Here is a 27,789-nt window from a genome sequence, read left to right as displayed (position 1 = left end):
CTCCCCTACACCCCGCCGGTACCAGAATGCCGGTACTGATCCGGGGATGCTGGTAAGCATCTGGGTCAGAGACTCCCCTTGTAACACGTCCGACAAATGCTGTACCGAATTTGTCAGTTAATTAACCCACACAGGCTCCTGTGAAACCTGGGAGTGGAAATAGGGAGACTGTGAGGTACCATCAGTTGTCTCTGGAACCCCTGCATGGGTGACGACAGCGGTGACCCCAGATGTTTCGGACCATGGCCGCGGATTCAAGGGGCAGCAGGTAAGCAGCGGGGTCCCGCGGTGGGCCCCTGCTGAACACATGGTCCTTAGTCCCCAGGCAGGGGGCTCCCTGGGGACTGGCTGCAGCGTGAAGCCAGGTAACTAACCTGCGCTTCCACTACCCCCCTGAGACAGCGGACCGCAGCTGAGCGGTAAGCGCTGCGGCGTCCCAGGGGTTAACTGCATGCCAGGGGAGCGCGCCTTCCCTGTACACAGCTGGCGCCTTCCCCGCTGCACGCAGCCCTCTCTGTGCTGCCGATTGGCCCTGTGGCAGCGCTCTTCCCCCAGGCCGGCCTCCTCTCTGCTCCTCGGTGGCCATCTTTGTATGGTGAACGCTGCTGGAGCTGCTGACGGCATCGCGGTCTGGGTCCCCCGGCATACCTCTCCTCCGTTGACTACAGGTCTGTGTATGCAGCGCTGTGTCCTACCAGGCTCTGTGTCTGTGTAGTTGAGGAACAGCGCTGATAGTGCAGGGATTGATTTCTTCTGCATTGTATGTGACTTCTGCTAGCGTTTGCTGCCTGTACTTTCACTTTCTACTGTCAGCCATTATACTGTCCCTGCTCTTCCTCTGCTAAAGCCCTTGCCGTGCGGTGATTGCAGGGTGGTTCTCCCATTATACTAACGAGTATCAGTGAGAGGGGTCACATACTTACCATCATGTCTGAGAGTGAATTTCCTCTCCAGCTTATGTGTACTAAGTGCAATGTACCAATAGCGGAGGGGGAGGGTAACGCGGAGGGGCTATGTCGGCAGTGTTATTTATTGGCGCGGCCAATTACTGTCACGGCTTCGGTACAGGAACCGCCCTGGGCTTGTTTCACTAAAGCGCTTAAAACCCTAGTGGGCCAGTTAGCTCCGCCACCTGCGTTTTCCCAGATGGGATTGTCCCAGCAGTCAGTGGTGTCGTCACCCATGCAGGGGTTCCAGAGACAACTGATGGTACCTCACAGTCTCCCTATTTCCACTCCCAGGTTTCACAGGAGCCTGTGTGGGTTAATTCACTGACAAATTCGGTACAGCATTTGTCGGACGTGTTACAAGGGGAGTCTCTGTTGCGGCCACATAAGCGGCCTGTGGCGTCTCTGTCTGCTCCTTATGAGGATGACAACGTGACGTCCGATGATGGGGAGATTCTGGATCTATCTGACCAAGAACCTCTCCGTACTAAAGAGTCGGACGCTAAGTCCAAGGTTTATATTCCTGGCCTTATTAGGGCAGTCTGCACGGCTTTAGTTATTGAGGATGACGATCCTCCGGTGTCCAAGTCCAAATATGCCTTTTTTAAGGATATTAAGGGTGACGCCACAGTGTTTCCTCTTTCGGGTCAGTTAGTAGACTATTTAGAGGAGGCGTGGAAACACCCTGGTAAACGGTATCAGCCTCAGAGGCGCTTAGCTGTGGCTTATCCGTTTGCGGACAATTATTTTTCTAAGTGGGAATCCCCTCCACAAGTGGATTCACATGTGACACGCCTAGTCCGAAGTGCCACCTTGCCCATGCCCTCCATGTCCTCCTTGAAAGATGCTACGGACCGCAAGGTGGAGATCTGCCTAAAGTCCATTTATTCCCTCGCGGGGGGGGTGACCGGCTATGGCCGTATGTTGGGTAGCCAGAGCTATGGAGCGCTGGGCTGATAGTTTGGAGGCGTCTTTGGATTCCGACTGTTTGGCTGAACAGGCCGAGTTGGTAGGCAATCTCCAGGATTCGGCCACTTACATCAATGAAGCGGCCTTGGATATCAGTGTTCTCACATCTCGGATTTCTTCGGCAGCTGTTGCTGCTCGTCGCACCTTATGGTTGCGATTTTGGAGGGCAGACGCTGATTCCAAGAAGGGCTTGGAAGCTTTGCCTTTTAATGGAGAAGTCCATTTGGTCCGGATCTGGACAAAATCGTAGCCACGCTGGCGGAAGCCAAATCGGCATGTCTCCCGTCTGCTGCGGTTCCTTCCAGTTCAGGTACGTCGTCCTTTCGGCCTTACAGGGCCCAGGGTAGGCCTAAAGCACAGTCTTTTCCCCGACAGACTGGGCCCAAGAAATCGGCCAAGCCCACTAAACAGGCCTGGAGTACCAGACGTCCGGCCCCTAAGTCAGATGACATACCTGCGGCCTGACGGTCCGGGCCTCCCTTTGGGGGATCCCAAAGTGGGAAGCCGTCTGCTGCAGTTCGCCCAGTGTTGGTCGATAACCACGACAGACAATTGGGTTCACGAGGTGGTTTCTCACGGGTATGCCCTCCTTTCGGCACAGGCCCCCATCCCGGTTCTTCACCACGGGCCCTTCCATTGGACCGGAACAAAGCCTTGGAACTGCAGAAGGTTTTGCACACTATGCTCCAGGCTGGAGTTATAGTGCCATTCTCCCAGAGGGGCCAGGGTTTCTACTCCAATCTATTTTTGGTGCAGAAACCCAATGGGTCGTACCGTCCAATTCTCAACCTCAAGGCCCTCAACAAGTCCTTGCGGGTGCCGCGGTTTCGGATGGAGAGACCCTACGGTCCATCATTCTGGCGGTGGAACCTGGGGATTACATGGTGTCATTGGACATACAGGACGCTTACCTGCATGTCCCTATTCTTTTGCGCCATCAGCAGTTCCTCAGGTTTGCAATCCGCAACGATCACTTCCAGTTCCGGGCGTTTCCAGTTCCAGGCGAACTTACATTTGTTATCTCTATTTCTACGAAGTCCATAGGGTTCCACAGGACTCCCGCCCTGTCGCACCTGTGCTGCAGATGGGCTTTACTCTGGTCAACGTTTTTTTTCCGTCTCCCTTTGGTGAGAATGTGATTCTTGTGTGTGTCCAGATCTTTTTTCTCTCTCTTCCTTCTCCTCCTCCGGCCCATGGCTTGGTACGTAACTGAGATGCCTTGGTTCGGGGGCAGGGTATAGGAGCGGGACCCTAGTGCATCCTGGGAGGCTGAAAACTTAACTCTATGGTGCCCGATGCCTGACGTCATCACCTATACCCCAAGGTATCCTGTGGAACCCTATGGACTTCGTAGAAATAGAGATAACAAGGGTAAGTTCTTACCATATCTCATATTTTGGATGGTTTATAATGAGGAGATAACATCTGTGGATATCTTCACAAAGCTAACACATTCAGAGCAACCTTACCTTATTAATTCACTACTATTTTTTTAATTTCCCCCTTTATATTGAAACCTCTCATTGAATGTCAGCTGGATCTTAATAAAATAATCATTGATATGTAGAAGACATGCAAGGCTATTCCCATGGACTTTAATGACAAATGTGGCAAGAAAGCAGAATTAAACATAGACAGAAATTTAGCATAAAGTGCCAACCTCTATCCTCTCTGCTTTGCCACGCACGTCTCTGTGAATGTCCCACTGCCCTCTAAATGGGGATCATTGATGCCTGCTTCAAGTCTTTTATGAATGTATTCCTGGCAGGCTTTTCTACTCAATTGCATTGAAACATTAGTATATGTATATGTGTGTTTTACAGCTCATATTTACACCAGCTGCAACTGTTGCAGCCGTGCAGTCTGATATTCCAGTGATCTCGTCAACCACATCTTCGACTCCCTGTCGGTCATCGGCCCCTCAGGTGAGCACATTACAATTACATAGGTCACGGAAACGTTCATTCTGGCATTATTCTGGTACTGTAGTTGGCTTGTCAATAGCAACAGATGACAAATGGATAAGAGGCTCCTACCTCAGGTGTGAGACTGTCCCAACTGTAATCCAGGGAGAGGTGATACCTGTGTAAAACCAGAATTCAATCAAACAAACACATAGAGAAATGGCTTTTACAAAGTGGTACATGGGAGAGGCGTTGGAAGGGTCAGTATCAGGAAAGGTCACAAGGAACACAAGGTTAATACATCACTAGGTAAATTCTAGGACAAATAATTGTTTTCTAAGTACTATGGGGTTTACTAAGCTCCAGAAAGTGATAAAGTGGAAAGTGATAAACTGCCAGCCACTCAGCTCCTAACTGTCATGTTACAGGTAGGATCTGATTGATTGGTAGTCAAACACTCTTCAATTTATCACTTTCCAGACCTTAGTACTTCTGCCCCTTAAGTCTTTCTTCCTTACTACAGTGGTAGACAGCAGACACATGTGTCCCTTCAAGCTTTCACTTGTGGCGCCAAGCTCCTTCCTGCTTTGCAATCATATTTGTTTATTATAGATTGTAGCACTGGTTTAACTGACCTGCTAACGTGTTATTACAGGAAGGTGCCTCTTTCATTGATTAAATGTATTAATTTAAATTACTACTAGAAATTAGAGTAATGTGTGGCCCTTTTGCAGGTTAGGAGGCTGTCCAGTGCGGCATCTAAAGTGTATCAGGTTGCCTGTCAGTGACTTACATTACCATAGATATCTAAACTCTTAACATCAATAAAATATAGAAATACTTCCCAATTCTGTATTGTCTTCAATTGCAGCCACAGCCTTTATGAATCAATAATTTTTTAGTTCTAATTTGAATTTTTCTAGCAGGAACACTTTTTTCATGTGTAGGACTAATTACAATTTTTGCATTGACCCACAGTAGTAAGCTCTCCAAGCTCTCTGTTAGGTGTCACAGCTTCTGGTTCAGTTTCTTTTCCTAGGCTTAGCTAGTGTTTCATCAAGATGTAACTACAGTACCACAGTAATAAGGGTGCTGCTGCTATGGAGCACACAGTTGTAGGTTAGGGCATTTGGCCTATCCAAGCCTTATGTGTATGTATGTTTGTTCATCATCATGCGATACATGGAGCACATACAAAATGTAAGTCCTTAATATCTATGGTTAGCAAAGTATTGCACTTGGTCAGGACATGTGATGATTATGATATTTGTTGATGCAGTTTTATGTTAGTTGGTAGTACCACTACTCTCTGTAGACATGTCCAGCATTACCAGGATAAGTTGTTGATTGGTTGGTATCCTCCTGGTGGAAACCGTATGAAAGATTTGTAGTTGGCAATCTTGTTTACGTTATCTACTGCGTCTAGCACCAGTCTTAGTAGAAGTGTTCACTGCTACTGTCCTTTTCCCTTTGCTGTATCCTATTCTCTGAACTACACTATATTTACCCTAAATTACCTGATATATCACTGATTTTCTTTTCCCTCTTGCGCTAAGCTGTTCTATGCTAGTCTTCGGGGTATATTTACTAAAGTGCGGGTTTTTAGAAGTGGAGATGTTGCCCATAGCAACCAATCAGATTCTAGCTATTATCTTCTAGAAGATGCTAGATAAATGTTAAGTAGAATCTGATTGGTTGCTATGGGCAACATATCCACTTCTAAAAACCCGCACTTTAGTAAATATACCCCTTTCTATCACTTCCCTTTCTCTGACTAAACTTCTTTTCTGACTGAAATCTGTAATTCCAATATCCAGAACTATTACCACTCATTGTTTCTCATGGTTCACTAATTTATTATTAGGGTTTTTTTTCAGGAAATAATTTAATCTGACTAGTGCTAGCTAAATTATCTTTTCCCTTGTATTTATTTGTTTCCATACTTGATGCACTCTTTCTGTATTTCAGTCGATCATTTTTTTAGTTGAATTCGTCAGCAAAGATTCAAGTACATTACATACTGGAAGGTTAATTGGCTTCTAGGCTGCTGTTTGCGGCCATTTCATGTCGGTGGCTGGTGCTCACTGTGAGGGCACCATAGGAAACATAAAAAAAAACACTGAAATTATTGTACTTTCATAAATCAAAGTATCATTCAAGACAACGACCAAGTCACATGGGAAGAGTAGGACCTAGAGCAGTGGTTCCCAAACTGTGTGCCGTGGCACCCTGGGGTACCTCGGGAGACTTGCAAGGGTGCCTCAGGTTGGTGGTCCAGCACCAAATCAAATTACTTATGGTCAATGTAGTGTAATTGTGTGGACAAATAGAAGTGCAAACCGGGCCACCACCACATAACTGAACCTAAGGATGACAAGTAAGCACAATTTACTTCACTTTACTCCATTTTTTCCTGAACTTCTCAATAGCAAACTCTTGGCTTAGGGGTGCCGTGAAAACAATGCTGATACTCTAGGGGCCTTGATTCAAAATAGTTTGGGAACCACTGACCTACCTAGAGAAATAAATGTTATACCTGTAGTGTGTTTTCTAAGACCGGTATGCTTTTAATGTTAAGGTAATCTATTTCCTTTTCAATTCAATATTTCTGTGTTTGTTTTATACTTTTCCTTACGCCCATCAGCAGAGAATAGTTTATTTTTATTTTGTTTTTTAAATATTAACAATATTCACACATTAGCATTCAGTCCACCCTGAAGTAATTTTATTTGCATTCATAATCTGAGAATGATATTTTATCAATTAGTATAAATCCTTACAACATGGACTTTGTGGGTTAAATAAAGACTAGGGACCTGTGGTTTAAGTTACAATGCTAAAGGTGGCTATAAATAAATAAATATGCCAATAAGCATTAAATACTAAAGATAAAGAGCTGATTTAGTTTGAGCTCCTCTTTTCAGTTTCTTGTTCTCGGTTGCAGTGTTACTTATACACTATGGTCTGCATACTCAACTTTGAGCAACTGCCGGCGACATGCGAGGCACACAAATCTCAGCTGCATCTTCATGTGCGACTGTGTGGGTGTACCTCTGCAGGAATGGGGCATTTGCACATAGGATAAGTGTTTTATGGTGGACTATATAGAAGTGAGACAGATCCCTTGCACCAAGGATAGAGCTGGTGCAAGCCTGCACTGATAGTGATGACGGCTCATATCACAAGCAGATGTATAGGGGTGGTGCCACTATCTTTGAATGCAGGCAGATATCTTTCTTTATTTTCAATGTGGTTGAATTGCATTCAATTCTGACTATGGCCCTAAATTTACATTTTGCCTGCGTTTGAATGACAGGCATTAGATTAAAGTCCTGAAAAACGTGGGGTCCTAACAGTAGAGAAGGAGTGGAGTGGAGTGTAGAAGGAGGAATAATTAACACAAAACAAGAGGGATAGGTTTTTATTGAGATAATATTATTAACAGAAAATATGCATTCATTAACTACCTCGCCTACCCAATCATACTTCCGCACTACGGTATTGTTAGTAGCCATTTAACTTACCAGTACTTTTTTAGCTGTGCATTGAAAATGGAGCTCCCAGAGGAAACCCACTCAAACACGGGGAGAATATACAATCTCCACACAAATAGGGTTCTGCTGCCATGCTGCCCGACATTAGACAAGAGTTCTTGTCATTTGTTACAGATAGATATATTTTCTAAGATGTTGTATAGTCTATACTTTGATCATTCCGTATGTAAACATCATTAAATGCTAAAATTATTCATGGAGTACATACTTTGAGTTTACTGCACAAGCAGCAGAAACCTTCTTCTATACCAGTGCAGCGATGGGCAGTCTGATATACTTTGAGAGTTGCATGTGCGGCCATCCAACCTTCATAATGACTGCTAATTACCATTAATTTAAAGAATGAAAAAAAGCCCTGAAAAAGTACCTTAGCACGGAATGGATATGGATGGGTAGCGGATGGGATGCCGGTGGTCAGAAGACCGACCGCGGCATCCTGATCTGCAAAATCCCAACAGGGGCTGGTAAGTATACTTTCCCTCCCCCTAACTCTAACCTTAGTGGTGCCCATACCTAACCTCCCCCCAGTAGTGCCTAACCCTAACTTCCCCTTCCCGCACCTTAAACCTAACCCTCCCGGGGTGGTGCCTAGCCCTAACTTCCCCCCGGTGGTGTCTAGCCCTACCCTCCCCCCAGTAGTGTTTAACCATACCCCCCCCCCCTCCCCATAGCCTAACCCCCCCATCTCCGCTAAGCCGCATAGCCGCATACGTACCTTCGGGATGGCATCTTCATCCTCTTCGGGATTCCAGCATCTGTATATCGACGTCCGGAATCCTGTCCGCCGGTATCGTGACTACATCCCCACGGGCACATCACTCATCCTAAAATGCCCCACAGACCTCCCAACATGCGTATAACATACCCATGAGACCTCGCCACATGCCTCTCACACTTCAGAGGAAGGAGGGAGAGCACACTACACTCTATCCACAACTGCTAAAATGACAGTATTCATTCGCATACAGTACAGTGAACTTATACATTTTTATTTTAAAAGTCTTCTTCAGATCCTTTGTGTCTTGTACAATACACTTCAAATATAAATGCTATGTTCTAACATGTATTCAGATATATAACCAAAAATTCTACAAATGGTTTGTTAAATAGCATAAATTATGTGAGTTAATCCAATATGTCAGTACCTGACACAGAAGATATCATACCCTGCACTCCCTGTACTGGTATGGTGCATGATCTCCCTGCAATGTGCAGAGGGAGTTGCATGATACAGAAGTCTGTTGCTCCAGTCTTATTCACTGCTTTATTAAAAAAGCAAAGAATAATGCTGGCCATACATGCTACAATTACCGGGGCGATCCGCCTGATATCCGCGGATCGCCCCGATAATTGTAGCGTGTGTGTGGGCGACTGAGGGTTAAATATTGCTCGGTCTGGCATGCCGAATTGTCCAGCATGCCCGTCCGATGCGATATTTGAGTTAAAATGCCGGCCGCATTGGGTAGTGTATGCCCAGCCGCGGCAGACAGACAGATATTTCCTGTGTTCCTTCCCATGGAAGGAACAGGGAAATGTCTCCTCCCCCGGGGGCGGAGCGCAGATGTCGGGGCTAATACACTGTGAGATATCTCGCAGTGTATGCCGCTGACATCTGCGGTCTGGCAGGCTGCCAGATAAAGTGTTTCATTCCAACCAATCAACTAGTTGGCTGGTTGGATGTAAGTTGGTCTAGTTTGTGGCCAGCTTTACACTGTAGAGCTCCCGATATCCGTGGGTCATCCCTGACGCAAATTGTTGTAAAGCAGGCTCCTCTCTATTGCAGCTGCTTCCACACAGCTACGTAAGGTCTCCGGACGGAGTGCAGTGCGGACCAGCCGCCTGCAAGAGCGAGGCTGCCTCTCGGTTTCCTTCCTTAGGGCTACCTTAACTCCTGCAGCAGGATTAACGAGGGTCTCCTACGCAACACCCTCCTATGTTGGGAGTGCTTCAGTGTAGAAGGTAGGGGATGGCTGTTACTGTAGTAGAGTAATAGTGCTAGCAACAGTGGACAGCTGTTGCTTGCAGAATGGGAACTAGCCCAACCCCTTTTGCACATTAACACCGCATTACGCGGTTCTGAGAGGGGCCAGTTTGTTCAGCCGGTGCACATTCCTGGCAAAAAAGCACTGTGCTGACAGGACACGGTCCTGCCACTGTATTACCCCCTGCCAGGCTTCCCCTTGGTTCTATAACAAATGGACGCCAAGAGTAATCTAATTGCCTGATATTGTAGCCTGTGGAGGCTGCCTTTTGGTGCACATCTTCCTTGTAATCATGTCGCTAGCTTCCCTGCCTAAACATATATATATATAGATTTCTACAATATGTATATATGTGTATGTATAGTAACAGCCACAGCTCTGGTGCTGCCGCCACTAGTTAGGGTTATAGCATACCCTAACCCAGGGTTAGCAGATTATTGCATACCATCCCCAGGCTTATGCATCACATTGGCTCGCCTTACAGAAGGGCAGTACTCTTCCCATGCATATACTAAATTATAGGCTGGTTTTAAAACCTTACAGTTCTCACCAGCCTTCTCTGCTTACCTTAGAAGGTATGCATATACTCATCTATATAGATTTATATCTTATGTGCTCCCCTTGGCAGCACATACAAGAAAAAATTTGTGACGCACTGCCGTTGTAGTGGTTGGCGTTACTGCCTCACAGCACTGAGGTCGTCTTTTTGATTCCCACTTTCAAAAAGCGGGTTCAACTGGAGCTCAAATGGCTCACCTGATAAGGCGAATACACAAGGACAGATGGGTCTCAGGATCTATACCAGTCTGGGGTGGCAACAGGACGTCTGCACATAGAAGAAGCATCTCGTGGGTGTGTAGACCGTTGCAGGCTGGTGCAAATGAAGATAAGTGATGATAGCTGCTCTCACAAGCAGAGGGCTGGGCTCAGCGCGGTCACAAAAATGAGAATGACAGTTTGCTTATACAAACCCCTGGCCCATAGGTAATTGAAAGCAGGTGGTTGTGCAGAAGTTGTGACAGGTCATCTTGCAGCCTGCTCCAAACTGTATCTGGAGCCCATTTTTACAATGCTGTGGATACAGTGTTGTGCTGGAGCTTCGGAAACTGGCTTACATTCTGGCGCCAGCAAGTCCGCAAGCACACTTTCTCCTCACAGTGGATGCGCAAGAGCAAAAAATAAAAAACAGGAAAATACTGGCACAAACCACGAGCGGGAAACCTAGTAAACTCAATTCTGATTGTTCTAAAAGGAATCGGCAACTATGACAGTGACTATTCCAGTTAATCTTGCCTGCCCGCAGCTGGAATACAGAGATGGCGGTCTGTAGCAGCAGGGAGAGCTGGGCAGTGACACACTGACAGTGATGTCACCAGCTCCAAACCCCCCATGGTGACAACTCTAGAAATTGTGACTAATGATATTTTTTATCTTCTCCTTCATTTCTGCATTGTGAAACGAGTAATAGAAAAAACCTCAGACAACTGGGCTAATTAAAAACACCAATACTGAGAGCTTAATTTTTACACTGGTTTCCACAGTTAGTCTTTGAATAATGAGTTTTCTCTTTCAAGGAAGTTTCAAATATGTAATTTGCATCTCTATCGCTGATAGTTCTCTCAAGCAAGTTGCGCCTTTAAATACCTTTTGCAACATTTGCAGTTCATTAAGTCATTCTTCCTTGATTTAGAGTTTATAATCTATATTCCTTCCTTGAGATTTGAAAAAAATTTAAATTTGTTCTGGATGTGGTTTGCAATCAGTTGGCTTTTGAAAAATCTCTCTGTTTTGAGCGTGCACGTGAGGTCATGTGACTGTGGTTGTGTCATTAAAAAAGAAAAAGACATGTATTTATCCCCATAATTTTTAAAATATATATTTTATCTACCTCTTTGCTTAGGTTCAGAATTTAACACTACGGAACCAACCAATCCTGGAGATCTGTCCACAAAGCATTCCACCAAAAATAAATAACCATGACCAGCCCCTAACTATGTGTCACAAGACGACTGTAACCAGTTCTAAAACTATACACACTGACTCCGGTTATGAGACAAGTCGTAAAGGTGAGAGCCCTGGATCTGAATCGCGATGCACAGCTGTAACACGCACAGCAAGTTTACATCAGCTGATTGCCCCAGGTAAAATTTATTGAAACTTACTAAGATGATAAGGATTATCGGGGAGGATTTTCTACTGAAACACTAACTGAATGTACAGGGATAATGGTGAAAGTGGGTAGGAGCAAGTTTTGGCACTTTAGCTGTTGCTGAACCACAACACTAGTGAGAGTCAGTCACTTAGAGGGTCGCTGAGCAACCTCAATGTGGTCACACAATAGTTGTGGTACATACTTGAGAAAAATACTTTAACTCTAGATCTGAACTGGGCAGATTTGTACTCTTTGCGGGCCTCACAAATGACCCGTGATCCCACAAGAGGAACACACATTAACTTAGTGGAAATATTACATTGTGTTTTGATTAGATTCATGAAGTGTTCACATAATCCAAGTAGTGGGTTGTTTGGCTAGTAAAGTGCTTACACTCCACTAGTCAAGTCAGTAGTGAGAAGGTATGACCATCAAATCAAGGATTATCTACATACAGATGTGTCCTCATACACTATTGCTGCAGTCACGCCAAACAGCCCTTCTCAGCACACCAGGTCCTCTGCGACTCAGCTATGTGCCGATCTTTTTTTCGCCCGAAAATGCATTTTAGTTGCAATGCGATGCAACAAAACCGATTCACGAGACTGCACTGATTAATTTGAAGTGCGACACTTGTATATCTATGTGCGAATGAGTCTGAATCTGTATACAAAGTGCTACGATGCAGTGCCCCCTGTTTTTTTCCATGCCAAGTTTTGTTGTGCTTGCAAGATAATCCACAAGTAAATTTAAAGGATATCTATACTAGATTTTTTCGTTATTTATCTACTCCATTATGTAATAGATATCTAGTCTTGTCAACAGTGCCTAGTTGGACATACCTTCTAAAATTGTGTACAGCTACACTCATAACCACCAAAACCCAGTCCGACCAGTTACTAGATTTGTTAATGCAAATGACTAGGTTTAATAACTACTACCATTGTAGAAGATAATAAAGGAGCAGCGCATAGTAATAGAAAATCCTGACATGAGTTCCTGGTTAATCATCTGGTTAAAGGCAACTCTTGGTTATGTAATAGAACTTTAGTCCTAGAAACAATTTTTTAGTAAGGTAACCGACTAGCATGACCCGAGACACCTGTCATTAGGGCGATATTCTGGGACCTCACAAGTGGTTAACTCTCCTGCCATTGCTGGAAGTAATACTTACAGTCTGCACGCTTCTGACCTATTTATGTTGGTGGTAGCCATTGTGTGGCTACGTGAGTCATCTCTACTAATATAAGCGTTTAGAGCCCAAACAGTGAAAACACTTCAGCAACAGCAGGATAATTGTTCATTATTGAGGTGCCTGTGGTATTTGTGTCCTGTACAATCAGTTACTATTAGAGATGAGCGGTTCGGATTCTGTGGAATCCGAACCGCTCCGAACATTGGGGATCCGAGTCCACCCGAACCCTGTTCGGGTGTTCACCGCCTGACTCGGATCCCCGTTCGGGGCCGAACGGCGGCCGCCTGATGTCGGATTCTTACTAGAGAATCCGACATCAGGGCTCCTATTGTGTAGGGCAGAGCGCTGTGATAGCGCTCTGCCCTACACAGACACAAACACACAGCCGCCAGCGGCAGCTGTGTGTTTGTTACAGCAGCCAATGAGAGTCACACAGACTCTCATTGGCTGCTGCACGGAGGGAGCCAGCTGGAGCTCACACATGAGCTCCGTCTTCCGGCTCCCTCCTCAGCGTGTGACAGAGCGGACGGCGCGGGAGCGGGGATACAGGTAAGTTTTTATTTTTTTTATTTTTTATTTGTGCAAGGGCCGGGGGCGCTACTGGGGGGGGGGGTCTGCTACTGGGGGTGCGGGGAGGCCATACTACTGGGGGGGTCTGCACTACTGGGGGGGTCTGCTACTGGGGGGGCTATACTACTGGGGGGGGCCATACTACTGAGGGGCCTGCTACTGGGGGGGGCTATACTACTGGGGGGGGTCTGCTACTGGGGGGGCCATACTACTGAGGGGCCTGCTGCTGGGGGGCCATACTACAGGGGGGGGGCATACTACAGGGGGGGCCATACTACAGGGGGGGCTACTACTGGGGCAGCCTACTACTGGGGGGGGCCTGCTACTGGGGCAGCCTACTACTGGGGGGGCCATACTACTGGGGGACATACTACTGGGTGGCATGCTAATGGGGGGCATACTACTGAGGGGGCATGCTAATGGGGGGCATACTACTGGGGGGGCCTGCTAATGGGGGGCATTCTACTGGGGGAACTGCATAGTGGACCCTACTACTAAGGGGACTGCATAGGGGGCACCACTGCTGGGGGCATTGTGTAAGGGACTGCTACTGTGGGCATTGTGTAAAAGGGGCACTACTGTGGGCATTGTGTAAAAGGGTCACTACTGTGGGCATTGTATAAAAGGGGCACTACTGTGTGTCGTAACATAAATAAGAGACACTACTTTATGGTGTAATGTGAATCAGGGGCACTATGTGTGGTGTAATGTGAATAAGATTGTGCACTGTGACTCCTAGGGCCGTAGCCCACTATGTAAACAAGTACTGTGATTCTGCTGGCCGTACCCCACTGGGTGGGTGCACTACTTTTCATTTCTTCCCCTGCTGTGTGGCAATGTGTCATAGATGTGCTTTATACTGTGGTGTCTGTGTCGTTGTGCCGCTGCTTTGTCGCTTAGTAACCAGTCAGCTCACTGCAACCTTTGGCCAATAATGTTGAAAACAATATTATAAGCTGTGATATGGTCTAAATTGACTGGAAATTAATGTTATTGAGGTTAATAATACTCTAGGAAGAAAAAAAAGACCAATTTATGTGATTTTAGCTTTTTTTGTCAATTTTTGTAAAAAAATCCAAATCTAAATCCAAATCCAAAGCCAGTCACCGCAGTTTGGCAAATCCAAATCCGGACGATGAATTAGAACCAAATCCAAATCCGGCAAAAATGGTCCGGCGCACATCCCTAGTTACTATGGGTATATTTCTATGACTGGAATTATTTTAATATAATTAGTAGATAAAATATTATAAATGAGGAAAACTTTATATTTAAATGGTAATGTTATGGTGTTTGTCCACATTGTATACAAAACAGGATAGTGATTGTGTTGTCATTTCTTTATTGCAGTATCCTATTCTTCAGTTCAGCCACATTCGCTAACTAAACACCATGCAATCCAACTCCATCCAGAACCCCCAAAGTTGCCACATCATCAAATGATATTACAGCAACAGCAGCAGATCCAACATCGACATCGAATTCAAACTATTACCTTACATAATCCAACATTAGAATCTCCTTCTACCCAGCACTGTGTTCCAATCCAGAGCCCGGCATTCCTGTCATTCCCCAGCAGTGCTCATTCACACTACAGCACCCCTGCACCAACCCCAAATACTCCATCTCCGGCTCTTTCACAATCTGTTCAACATTCTGTAGTAGTATCTCCTCCACCAGCACAGTCTCCATGTCAGTCCCCTACTATAATTATCCACCCACAAGCCCTCATTCAGACTCAACCATCTCTGCTAGTGCAGTCATCACTTCCATCAACAGATAATTCACAGCTTCATCTGCAGAGCACATTACATTCAACACCACATGTGACTGTTCCAACACATTCTTCATCTACAATGATAGCAGAAGGCCATGCTGGATCATCACAGCAACCAACAGTAGCTTCAGCTGGACAGCAGTTAATGTCCCCTGTAGACCCAGCCCAGTCTTTACTCCAAGGCTTACCTCCGCCTACAGCATCCTCTCCTAATTTACCTACAGCCCAATGTCCCCAGCTCCAGGCATTACCTCTGCAGTCCATGCAAGCAATTGCAGTACAGCCTGAGATCTTAACACCAGGGCAAGTTCTGGTGCAGAATGCGTTACTCACTGAAGAAGAACTTCCTGCAGCAGAAGCGCTCGTTCAGCTGCCATTCCAGACGCTTCCACCGCCTCAGACAGTTGCCGTAAACCTGCACATACCACCAACACAAGTGAAGTCACCAGTGGTAAGTTTCCAATGTAACTCCTTTATCTTGGAGTACACAGTAACAGATGCATGAGTCTGTCTAGACATAGGGTTAGTACTCTCCCCGTGGGGATAACTTCTCCCTACAAGACATAAAATTTGTGCTGTATATTGTTAATGTCCACAGCTGTCTCTTCTGCAGAGCATTCCTATAACTATTGATGCAGACTGTTCACTAATCTAAATATATAGTATGTTTTGCAAAATGTAAAATACATAAGTTTTCAGATTCTAATACTGGAATTATATGAATGTCTTTAAATCAGCAATTACAATCACTTTTGCCCATTAATACTTATCATGGCGTTTGAATTATTGATAAAGGACCTGAAACAAGTGATGTATTTACCCTTAAAATTGAGTTCCACACAAATAATAGAAAAAAAATATCCACAACTTTGGTAAAATGATTTACAATTTATTGCAAATGTTCCCACTGCTTCCTGGTGGAAAAATAAATTTACGTTTCTTACTTATCTACTAGGATATTTTCAGCCACAATGTCTGAAATTGGTTTGCAATTCATTACAATAAAGCTGACAACCCAGTTTTTTTAGTTGTTTTTTTTTTGTACTTTTTTTTACCTATTGCAGCTCCTTGAAAATCACTTATTTATTAGTGCTGTAGATACAATGATGCATTCAAATTTTTTTCAACCAAAAATCAGCATCAAATAGATACAAAATGTTTTCATGGCATGCTAGTTTTTTAGCTGTCCATGGATCACTACCTGCGTGTACTGGATATAGATCACAGTTGGGCAAAAAGCAGCCTTCAGCTGCTTTTGAACTACACATCCCAGCATGCCCTGCAACAGTTTTAGTATGCCCAAATGACAAAATTGTGGCAGGGCATGTTGGGATGTATAGTTCTACAACAGCTGGGGAGCTGCTTATTGCCCACCCCTAGATGGTCGAGGTTGTGTTGCACAGGGTGTGTATAACTATGACCGTTACTGGGGTATACTTTGTCTGTGTAGGACTAGTACAAAACCTGTTTGTGGCTTCTTCAGTGGGTTCTGGACTTAAGCAAAGGGCTGGATGTAAAGGTAAGCTGAATAGGCTGCATCCTAAGGGCCCCCACCACCAAGGACGCAGATCGTATGCTATTTTCTATTGCATGGTATTATTACATCGTGGCATTTGGCAACATCCAACATGGTGTCTCCCAGGCGACGCCACCTCGCGGCCATCCAGCTATTGCCTGGTCCCACATGAATCTGGAGCCAAAGAAAACCAGGCCAAAAAAATAAGCGGGGGGGGGGGGTTCTGGTTTGCAGAGAGAGAGCAGGACCTAAATGAAAAATATACTTATTCATTCATTAACATTTAGTTGTATGGCACCAGTGGCGCCAGCATATTCTGTTGTACTTTACAATTTTGAGCAGATCAGTAATAAAACAAGACTGGATAATAACAGACAAAAAGGTAAGAGGATCTTACTAGCAAGATTACAATCTATAGGATTGTGTATATTATTTCATGGGGTGAGGGCAGAGCTGGATTAAGGCGAGTAGCACAAGTTGCAGTTACTTCCTCTCTCAGGAGGAACAGATCACAGCCAGTTATGCAGCCCAGTACATTCTTTATAGAGGAAAATTGTCCAATATGCTGTTTTTGTATAGGTTACATATATTAATTTTGGAGTTTATATGCCCTAAAGTCTCGGTGTATGTTTACAAAAAGAAATTCTGCACGAATTCTGTTTTTCTTGTTGAAGATTCTTCTACAAAAATGTATAAAATAAGCAAAGTGATACACAAGCCTAGTCCACTTATATGATAATGACATGGTCTACATTGTATACAGTGGTCAAACCTACCCACTTTGTATAACACTAAAGTCACTTACTAACCACTATGGTGATATCACTCCAAAGAATTGATATCATCCCATGTGTCAATATTTAACCATTGAAAGACTCTGCCAAGACAGATATGTCTGGTATAATATATGACCAAGCACAGGTTATATGATTCTTTTTTGTATTTAACCACTATGGTGATCTATTATGTCAGCCTCTTTGTAATGCATCCTGCACTATAGCACTGTTTTAGGATGGTGTTATAAAGGGGGAGCACTGTAATACACTACATTGATTCATGCTGAATTTCAGTTTCATAAATAGTGAATTATTTCTCAATTTGTTACATACATAAAATACCACATAAGAGTAAAATGCCTATTCTGCAACAGATGCATCACATTGGTGTCTGTTAGTGCAATATTCAGATATTAATACTTTTGGGTCCATGTATTGGATTTGTAAACAGATTTAGAAGACAGATCTGATCTATCAGTGATTGGGTCAAATGTCCTGATCGCAAGAATACTATATTGTGGTTGGCAAATCACTACAACATATATCACCATTTTTTGATGGACCGCTTTGTGCATGGGGGACATTTTCATGCTGGAACAGGAAAGAACCTTCCCCAAACTATTTCCACAAAATTGGGAACACACAATGGTCTACAATGCAATTGTATCATGTAGCATTAGAATTTCTGTTCACTGGAACTTAGGAACCCAGGCCAAGTCATGAAAAGCAGTCCCAGACCATTATTACTCTACCAAACGTATGACATCCACATGCGCTTTAGCATGCAGTGGTCCTTTTCTGTGAGCTTGTGTTGCCTACTGCTTCGCAGCTGAGCTGTTGTTGCTTTCAGACATTTCCACTTCATAATTGCAACACTTACAGTTGATCGGGGCAGCACTAACAGGGCAGAAATTTCACAAACTTACTTGTTGGAAAGGTGGCTTGCTATGACAGTACCATGTTGAAAGCAAAAGTAGGACCCATTCTACTGCTAAAGTTTCATTATGGAGCGTACATGGATGTATGCTTGAATTTATAAACCACACTTTTGGTTATGTAGTGTACATACATACATAATATAAAATATACACCAATTAGCCAGAACATTAAAACCAGCTGCCTAATATTGTGCAGGTCCCCCTTGTGCTGCCAAAACAGCTCTGACCCTTTGTGGCATGGATTCCACAAGACCTCTACAGGTGCCCTGAGGTATCTGGCGCCAATACATTAGCAGCGGATCCTTTAAGTCTTGTAAGTTTCAAGGTGGGGCCTCGATGGTTTGGACTTGTTTTTCCAGCACATCCCACAGATGATTGATCGAATTGAGATCTGGGGAATTTGGAGACCAAGTCAACACCTTAAACTATTTGTCATGTTCCATTCCAGGACAATTTTTGCAGTGTGGCAGGGCACATTATCTTGCTGAAGTAGGTCATTGCCATGAAGGGGTGTACTTGGTCTGCAGCAATGTTTAGGTAGGTACATGTCACAGTAACATCCACATGAATGTCTGGGCCGAAGATTTCCCAGCAGAACATTGCCCAGAGCATCACACTACCTCCGCCGGCTTGCTTTCTCCCGTAGTGCATCCTGGTGCTATCTCTTACCCACGTAAACAAAGCACATATACCCAGCCATACACATGATGTAAAAGAAAACCTGATTCATCAGACCAGGTCACCTTCCATTGCTCCATGGTCAAGTTCTGATGCTCACGTGCCCATTGCAGGCGCTTGTGCATTATGACCACTCTGTGACTACACAACAAGCTGCAATACATTGTGTGTTCTGACACCTTTCTATCATAGCCAGCATTAACTTTTTCAGCACATTATGCTACAAGAGCTCTTCTGTGGCATAGGACCACATGGGCTAGGCTTCGCTCCACACGCACATCAATAAGTCTTGGGCACCCATAACCTTGTCGCCTGTTCATTGGTTGTCCTTCCATGGGCCACTGTCGGTAGGCACTAACCTCTGCATACCGGGCACACCCCGCAAGACCTGCAGTCTTGGAAATGCTCTGACCCATCACAATTAACAAATGTCGCTCAGAGTCTTATGCGTACCCATTTATCCTGCTTCCAACACATCAACTTCAAGAACTGGGTGTTCACTTGCTGTCTAAGTTATGTGTGTGTGTGTGTGTGTGTATGTACAGTATATACATATGTATGTATATATATATATATATATATTTATATATTAATATTTATAGGTTTTGGATAAACCCTTGCAGGAGTCTAGATATAAAAGTGGGTTGGGGAGTGGGTGGGGTTTAGAAATTGATAACGTAGAAGAGTATTACACATTTATAACTTGCAGTGCTAGAAGACAGGTTTCATGGGCATTTCTTAACAGTTTTATAATTATTAACTTCTCCCCATACACCCTGTCAACTATTTAAAGGAACTGAGGTTTAGAAAGAAAGGAGGAGTGGGGGGGTCTTTGTAGTATATAAATATACCATATATAATCTGCTACAAAACAGTTCAACATGTAAAAATATGACAGCAAAATAGCAATACCTATAAATTACCAAAATTTTATACAATAATCAGACAGGCGCTAGTATAATATATAATAAGCAAAATTGGTAAATTTATATACTTAGTTATCCATAAACAGCTGCATACACCTATGGGTTTGTGTAGACCCAATATAAACCACCATTAGGTAGTCAAAATTAAAAAAGAAAAGAAACAACTACTGTTGGTGTTGCGCTTATACTCGCGCTTAGCCTTGATTAGACCTCTGCTCGTCTAGGATTACCAGAACCCAGACTAGCACTGGCAGGTGGGGAGACATCCTAAAACCAGGATCTGCACCGGAATACGGAATTGGAATCCGCAGCTATTAGAATCTGGAACTGGTCATGGAGTGTTCAACCCCGGAACCCGATTCCAGGAGCCCAGAGCTAATACAGCCAACGAAACTCAGAACCGAATTAAGCTAAAACTCGAAACAAGTACACAGAACTGAGACCAGGAACATGGAACTTGGGACTGCGAGCTTCAACAGGCACACACCTGGAACCTAAACACTGATACACTGAACTGGAACCTGAGACTCAGAGCTAGCTCCAGCAGCCACACACCCAGAACAGGGAAACCAGTCACTCACGGTCGAGAGTGTGCTAGCAGATGGATCTGATATAATGGTGCCTGCAGGGAAAAACACTTTGTATCAGTGATATACTTGCTGAAAATCAGGAACCTTGGGAAATGCAGAGTGCTTTCTGAGAAACAAGCACTTTAGAGAATGCAGAATACTTGCTGTAAAACAGGCACTTAGAAGAATGCAGAGCATTTGCTGTGAAACACAGGAACGGAGCTGGAAGCAACTGGAACCCGGAGCCAGGGAACTATCCTCAGACAAAGTAAATTAGTTGTTCTGACAATGAGCTGGTCTCTAGAGCATGTTTAATTCTGGTGCTCCCAGTGTCCATTGGATAACCGAATCATAAGCGCAGTTTCTGGAATCTGGTTGGACTGGTAGAATCACATGACAGAATGCAATATGGACTGTTTGTTATTCAATGGAGAAGCAGTGCTTCAGGGTTGCCACAGGTGGCCAGATGAGGCACAGACGACCCTGATATGGCACCACTGGACCCCAATGTGTGATAAAACTTCAATAAACTTGGGAGGCGTGGCCTGACTGTCTTTCAGCACAGACGTGCCTTGCTGGAGCTCCTGCTAATTAGGACATAAAAGCACCTTTTACCTGATAATCTGGTGACCAGCGCTGCGCTCCTGTCTGACTGGGGGTGCCTGCTGTCATCCTGCCCGGCTCTCCTTCTCCCCTGTGGCCGCTGTGACCCCCGGTGGTTTGCGGCCTACCTGCCGCCCAGACGCCGCGGCCTTGAGTTTGGGGCCTTGCCCGGGTCCCGAGTGCGGCTGAAGTCGTGGCCGCCGACTGGTTGGCTCCTTCCTTGGAGGCTCCGGACCCCCCTGCATGGCCCTCCGTGTCCTCTGAGTCCTCCGCTGACTCCGGCGCTGCGCTGTGACCCCCGGTGGCTCGCGGCCTACCCGCTGACCAGAAGCCGCGGACTCGCGTTTGGAGCCCGGCGGACACCCGGGTGACGTCATTCCCGCGGACGCCGCCTTGCACCCTTGAACAGAGGCCATACCTGCCACAGCCTCCATGCTTGCCTGACGACCTGCTGGGCTGATTCCTTCCCTCTCAGGGGCTGCTGTACTTGGAGGCTGCTGGAGTTCTCCCTGGGAAGCTGTGGGCGCCATCTTGGATCTGGGCATCCCAGTCACTGCTCACCTGCAAGCAGCACATTTTCTGCCCTACCTTCACCATTTCTCCACACAGTCTACATGGCTGCCTTACAAAAATATGACATGGCTATTTGTGGCTGAATAAAGGTTTCCTCAACACTCCTCTACCAGCAAGGTACAAATATTCTACTTTGCCATGTTTTTTCAGTGTTATCTATCTTTCATTCCTATGAGACCTCTACAGTTCATGTTTACTTAATGCACTGACCGCAACGGAAACCATTTGCCTTTGCATCATCGTTTATACTTAATTACCGAAGAAGCCATTATGCCTAACAAACGGAGTAAGCTATCCACTCTTGCGCCTCCAATCAAATTTGTACCCCAGAACACCGCCGATTCATTGTCTGCGGGAAGATCTTCACTGACAACCAAAGCTACTCCCACTCCTTGCCCTACAGATACTCTTGATCTAACTACTGATGCTCCGCTGACAGTCCGTACACTCCATCAAATGCTTCAGGCATTCCGTACGGACCTTACCTCCGACTTTCAAGTCTCCATTAAACAGCTCACCAGTGAAGTGACCGGTATCGGGGATCGCACGAATAACTTGAAGACTAAGATGCAAGAATTAGTTTCCTCCCACAATGACCTGCTGACATCCCATAACTCTGTCTTAACGGAGTTGGTTGCTGTTAAAGATAAATTGGCGGACCTCGAGGATAGATCCAGAAGGAATAATATTAAAATCAGAGGCATCCCGGAGTCCATACTTAATGCCGACCTCCAGAACTTTGCTTTGAATATCTTTCAAAAATTGTTGCCCTCCGTGAAAGCTCGCGATTTGCTGATTGATCGCATCCATCGCCTACCTAAGCTCTGATCAGCTCCGGCAGGTTCTTCTAGAGATGTCCTTCTACGGCTTAATTTCTTCCACATCAAAGAAGATATATTGAGGGCTGCCCGTGAATCGGAGGATGCGGAAGTTCTTAATAACGTTCAATTATTTCCTGATCTCTCGGTCCACACTATTACAGGTTGAGTCTCCAATATCCAATATTTTGGATAAAGGAATATTCCGTATTTTGGAATATTTGCATATTGTAATTAAATATCTTGGGAATGGGACCCAAATATACACACAGAATGCATTTATGTGTTATATACACTTTATATACACAGCCTGTAGGTCATTTTATACAATATTTTCAATAATTTTGTGGTTCAAGCAAAGTTTGTGTACAGACATGAAATTCATTTATGTTTCATATACACCTTATACACATAGCCTGAAGGTAATTTTATACTATATTTTTAATAATTTGTGCCTTAGACAAAGTTTGTGTACATTGAACCATCAAAAATCAAAGATTTCATTATCTCAGTGATGCCAAAATTATTCCGTATTTCGGAATATTCCGTATTTCGGAATATTTGGATGTGGGAGACTCAACCTGTAGTAAGCGAAGAACATTTCAACCTCTTACGAAAGCACTCCGGGACAATGATATTCAATATAGATGGGGTTTCCCGGTAAAGCTTTTGGTGCGAAAGGATGGCTCCACGTTTATTATCTCCTCCTTGGAAACTGGCGCCAAATTACTGGCTGAATGGGAAATACCTGTCTCGATTCTAGCATCCTCCCAGGGTCCCCTTTTCCAACCGGAATGGTCTCGTGTGGGATGAGGCAGTTTCGTTTTGGTCTTTTAGGACTTCTTCAGTATTTCCTGGTTTCCTACTGGCCAAGAGTGGTTCAATATTGGGCCATTATGGAACATTTTAGCATTTGCTACAATTAAGTTCCTTCCTCAAGAACATTGTTATTTTTGTATATCTAGCTTTCGTTTATCAAAGTGAACATTCTCTGCTGCATCTAGTATGATGCGAGTGTTCCCGGTGTAAGGTTTGTTGTATCTTACAATTTCTGATTAATGTTTTGCTTAAAGTAAATGGTTTTCAGAATTATGACTATAGATTTCTCCCTCTCCCCTTCCTCCTTCTAAATTACAGTTTTTACTATGATAATTTTTCTGTATTTAGGATAAGAGAGGGATGGTAAATGTGATTTATTGGTCTTTGTTATACTATGTTTTATAATATGTCTCAGGGATGAGGAATGACACAGTCCTCCCCCACATGTTAACTATTTTGCCATATTGTTTTTTCACGGCAACTACTAAGGCCCGATATACTGGGCCTTTTGGGTTCTATATTCTCTATATGTGTTTTGTTTTACGTGTTTTGGTTTTTTTTTTTCTCACCATTTTTCTTTTTTTTGGGGTGTTTTATTTTCTTTTTACTTTCTTTTCTTTTCGTTATATGACAGGTGCATTTGAGACATTTTTACTTTCACAATGTTTTATTACACCTAATGGTTAAAGTCCTCTCATTGAATGTCAAGGGACTTAATTCTCCTCATAAGAGACGTCTGGCCCTTTCTACATTCCACCAGCATGGGGCCAATGTTGTGACTCTTCAGGAGACACATTTCTCATCCTTAGCTCCCCCCATATTTAGGGATCACAGATATCCTTTATGCTACACAGCTAATAGTCCACTTAAACGTAACGGTGTTGCCATACTGTTCCATGCTAATACCCCATTCATTCTTATTGGTAAAATTGAAGAGACTCTTGTCACCCTGGTTTCCCTCTATGCCCCTAATTCTCGCCAGATCCCCTTTCTACGAGAAACTTTTGAGGAAATATCTAAAGTTAGACAGGGAGCACTTATTGTGCTGGGTGACTTTAATTTATTCCTAGACCCTAAAATAGACAGATCTTCCCCCCAGGGCCTTTCCTCCACCCCTCGCGATATAGGCCCCTCGTTGGCCTTTAAGAAATTGCTGGCAGAGTATGATTTATATGATGCCTGGCGCACCCTATTACCGGACGAGAGAGACTATACCTTTTTTTCCTCAGTCCACAATAGCTACTCTAGAATAGACCTTGTCCTTTTAGATAAAATAATTCTCCAATCTACAAAAAAGGTTAAAATTCTCCCTATCACTTGGTCAGATCACGCGCCGGTCCTATGGATTTGGGATATAGGTTATCATCTGACTCCCAACCGTCCCTGGCGTCTTCCTGAGTATCAATTAAAAAACCCAGAGATTTTGAAGGCCCTTACCGACTCCCTTATGTTATATACTCAGACTAATTCTCCCTCTGACACCTCTGTTTTCACACACTGGTGCGCCTTAAAAGCGGTCCTCCGTAGTACCTCTATTCAAAAGGGAGCTCAACTTAAGGCTCGCTCTCGCGAATTACAGACTGGCTTAGAATCTACTTTACGGTCCCTGGAGTCCCAAAATCAGCTCCGCCCTACTAGAGTGCTACGCAAACAACTCCAAGAGAGGTTAGATCACAGCTCCAAAAACTTTTTTTGTCACGAATGCAAGTGGCTTTTACCCGATTACGCCATAAATTCTATACGTAATAGAATCAAGTGCCTTTTAACCCCCTCTGGTTCAAAATGTCTTAACCCCCTTGATATCGCAAACTTATTTTCGGACTATTATGCAAAATTATATAATTTGTGTGATGACTCCTCAATTCCTCAGCCTTCGGTTAATGCTATCTCCTTTCTGGACGACTTATCTTTCCCTACCTTAGATGCGAATGCCCCCTGGTCTTTGAAGGAAATTCAGGAAGTAATTCAGAATTTACCCAAGGGCAAAGCCCCCGGTCCTGACGGTTTCTCCAATTCTTTCTATTCTGTATTCACTGAGACCTTGTCCCCGATTCTTTTAAATTTATTCACAGAAGCTTCTGATAAAGGTTCTTTCCCATCCGAAATGGTAGAAGCACAAATTGTCACCATTCCGAAACCTGGTAAAGACCCCTCAGTGTGTACAAACTATAGACCCATTGCGCTCCTTAACACGGACGTAAAATTTTTTGCTAAACTGATAGCCAATCGTCTGAATCCATTGCTCCCACAATTGATCCATCCTGACCAGGTGGGTTTTGTTCATGGGCGACAGGCTCCCGATAACACCCGCAGGGTTTTAGATTTGGTTGAATGGGTGACATTTAATAAGCTGCATCTCCTCCTCCTCTCTTTTGACGCTGAAAAAGCGTTTGACCGGCTACATTGGGACTACATGCGCCAGGTGTTGTGTAGATATGGAATCCAGGGTGACATCCTTCGGTCTATTAATGCCCTTTATTCTGGCCCCTCTGCCCGTGTTTTTAGTAACGGGTTTCTCTCCTTACCTTTCCCAATTTCTAACGGTACCAGACAGGGGTGTCCTCTCTCCCCACTGATATATGTGTTGGCCATCGAACCCCTTGCCCAAACAATCCGCCAATCATCTGAGTTCCCAGGGCTCTCCATCCATAATACCTCCCACAAATTATGTCTGTGATGTTTTACTGTTTGTAACCGACCCGGAGATCTCGTTGCTTCCTCTTTACACTATTTTAGATAATTATAGTGCTGCTTCCTTCTACAAATTGAATGTTACGAAAACTGAAGCTTTACCTATTAATATTGCACCTTTATCTTTATGCTCTTTAAAGAGACGTTTTCCATTTGTTTGGAAAAATTCTTCTATATCCTATTTAGGAATCGACATACCCTCCTCTATTAATGCCGTATTTAATGAAAATTATATTCCCCTCCTGACCCAACTATCTTCCCTGGCCACTGCTTGGATGAGTCACGAGATCTCCTGGTTGGGTTGCATAGCGGCGTTCAAAATGATGTTATTACCAAGATTGATGTATTTATTCCGTGCTATTCCCTATGTTATTCCCCACAAATTATTGCAGCAGATGCGCCGCCTGATGATTTCTTATGTGTGGAGGGGTAAGCCCTCTATAATGGCTTATAGCAGTATGGTTCGACCTAAATCCCAGGGTGGCCTTAACCTACCTGATCTGAATAGATACCATGAAGCGGCCCTATTATCCCAAATATGTGATTGGTTTCTCCCCCCTTATGTTAAAGTTTGGGTAGACTTAGAACATGGCCTTATCAGGTGATTCCCTCTCCCCGATCTTCTTTGGCTACCCCAACAGCATAGATCGAGATTCCCCTTGATATCTAAAACAATCCTAGATGCCTTAAAAGTTTGGGACCGTAACCTCTCAACCCATTTCGATTTTACCCTCCCTGCTAGGACTGTTTCCCTTCGAGCATTAAATATAGTATTGCCCAATCTCCATATGTCTTACTGGATAAGTCTGGGTATGGAGTCTCTGGCAGACTTTTTCTCCCCATCCTCAATTTTAAATTATATAGATCTCTGTGCTAAATACTCACTAGGACCTTCTGCATGGTTTTTTTTACCAACAATTAATACATTGGTATACCAAGATGAATACAGGTCCCACGGTATTCCAAACACCGCCGCACCAAATCCTGAGTAAATTCTCTAAACCCTCTTCTAGTGGAGCCATATCTTATTGGTATTCTTTATTATCTCCCATAGTTCTGCCAATTAAATCCCCTGCTCAACTCCACTGGGAAACAGATCTCCAGTGTACCTTCACCTTTCCACAATGGGAGAGTATATATCTTTCTTCTTTCTCTATATCCACATGCACCAACCATATTGAAATGTATGTAAAACTTTTAAATAGATATTTAACTCCCTCTAGGTTACATAGAATATGGCCCACTGTCTCAAAGTTTTGTTGGCGCCTGTGTGACTCTGAAGGCTCTATTTTCCACGTTTTCTGGGATTGCCCCCTTATACGCCCCTTTTGGGAGGAAGTATTCAGTCTCATTAATGACGTACTCGGCCTCCAATTAACCCTAGACCACTCCCTTGCTCTTCTCCATTGGTATCCAAATTCTGTTCCTAAACCTGGCCGGTATGTTCTTGGCCATGTACTGATATCCGCTAAAGCCACTATAGTCCAGCACTGGAAGTCCCCTTCTCCTCCTCCGTTTTGCTAAGGTTATAACAAAAACACAATTCCATTTTGAGATGGAGACGAGAGAGGTCACTTATTCTGTGGCCGCTTCGTCTTCCACTACGAAGTGGAATCCCTGGTATTTGTATATTTTACGAATGGAGGAGGTGCGGCTGTGTCCATATCGTCCCCAAACCCGCAGAGTCCTTCTCCCTTTGATCTTAATGAGCTTCCACAGTAGGATCACAGCACCTAATATATTAGGCACTTTTATATTTAGGATTGTTTTGTTTAATGTCTACGAATGTACTGTCAATCCTCCCCCCCCTTGTATTTTATTTTATTTGTGTT

At 44.3% G+C, this 27,789-nt stretch overlaps 1 protein-coding gene across 7 annotated transcripts in view; it reads left to right on the top strand.

Moving 5' to 3' along the window:
• The window catches only part of PHC3 (polyhomeotic homolog 3), a 189,401-nt gene that overhangs the window by 86,473 nt on the left and 75,139 nt on the right, over positions 1–27,789 (top strand). For 6 of the 7 annotated variants that reach the window (XM_088452385.1, XM_088452384.1, XM_088452382.1 and 3 more), the window contains exons 6-8: positions 3,740–3,841; positions 11,257–11,497; positions 14,624–15,501. In XM_088452385.1, the coding sequence (XP_088308511.1) occupies positions 3,740–3,841; positions 11,257–11,497; positions 14,624–15,501 (1,221 nt within the window). The remainder of the gene's footprint in view (positions 1–3,739; positions 3,842–11,256; positions 11,498–14,623; positions 15,502–27,789) is intronic. The other variant, XM_088452386.1, reaches the window with a different exon arrangement.

The sequence above is a fragment of the Taudactylus pleione genome, unplaced genomic scaffold (genome assembly GCF_031769625.1).
Source record: "Taudactylus pleione unplaced genomic scaffold, aTauple2 ptg000037l, whole genome shotgun sequence".
NCBI classification, from domain to species: Eukaryota; Metazoa; Chordata; class Amphibia; order Anura; family Myobatrachidae; genus Taudactylus; species Taudactylus pleione.
This window is presented reverse-complemented; position numbering and strand designations above follow the sequence as displayed.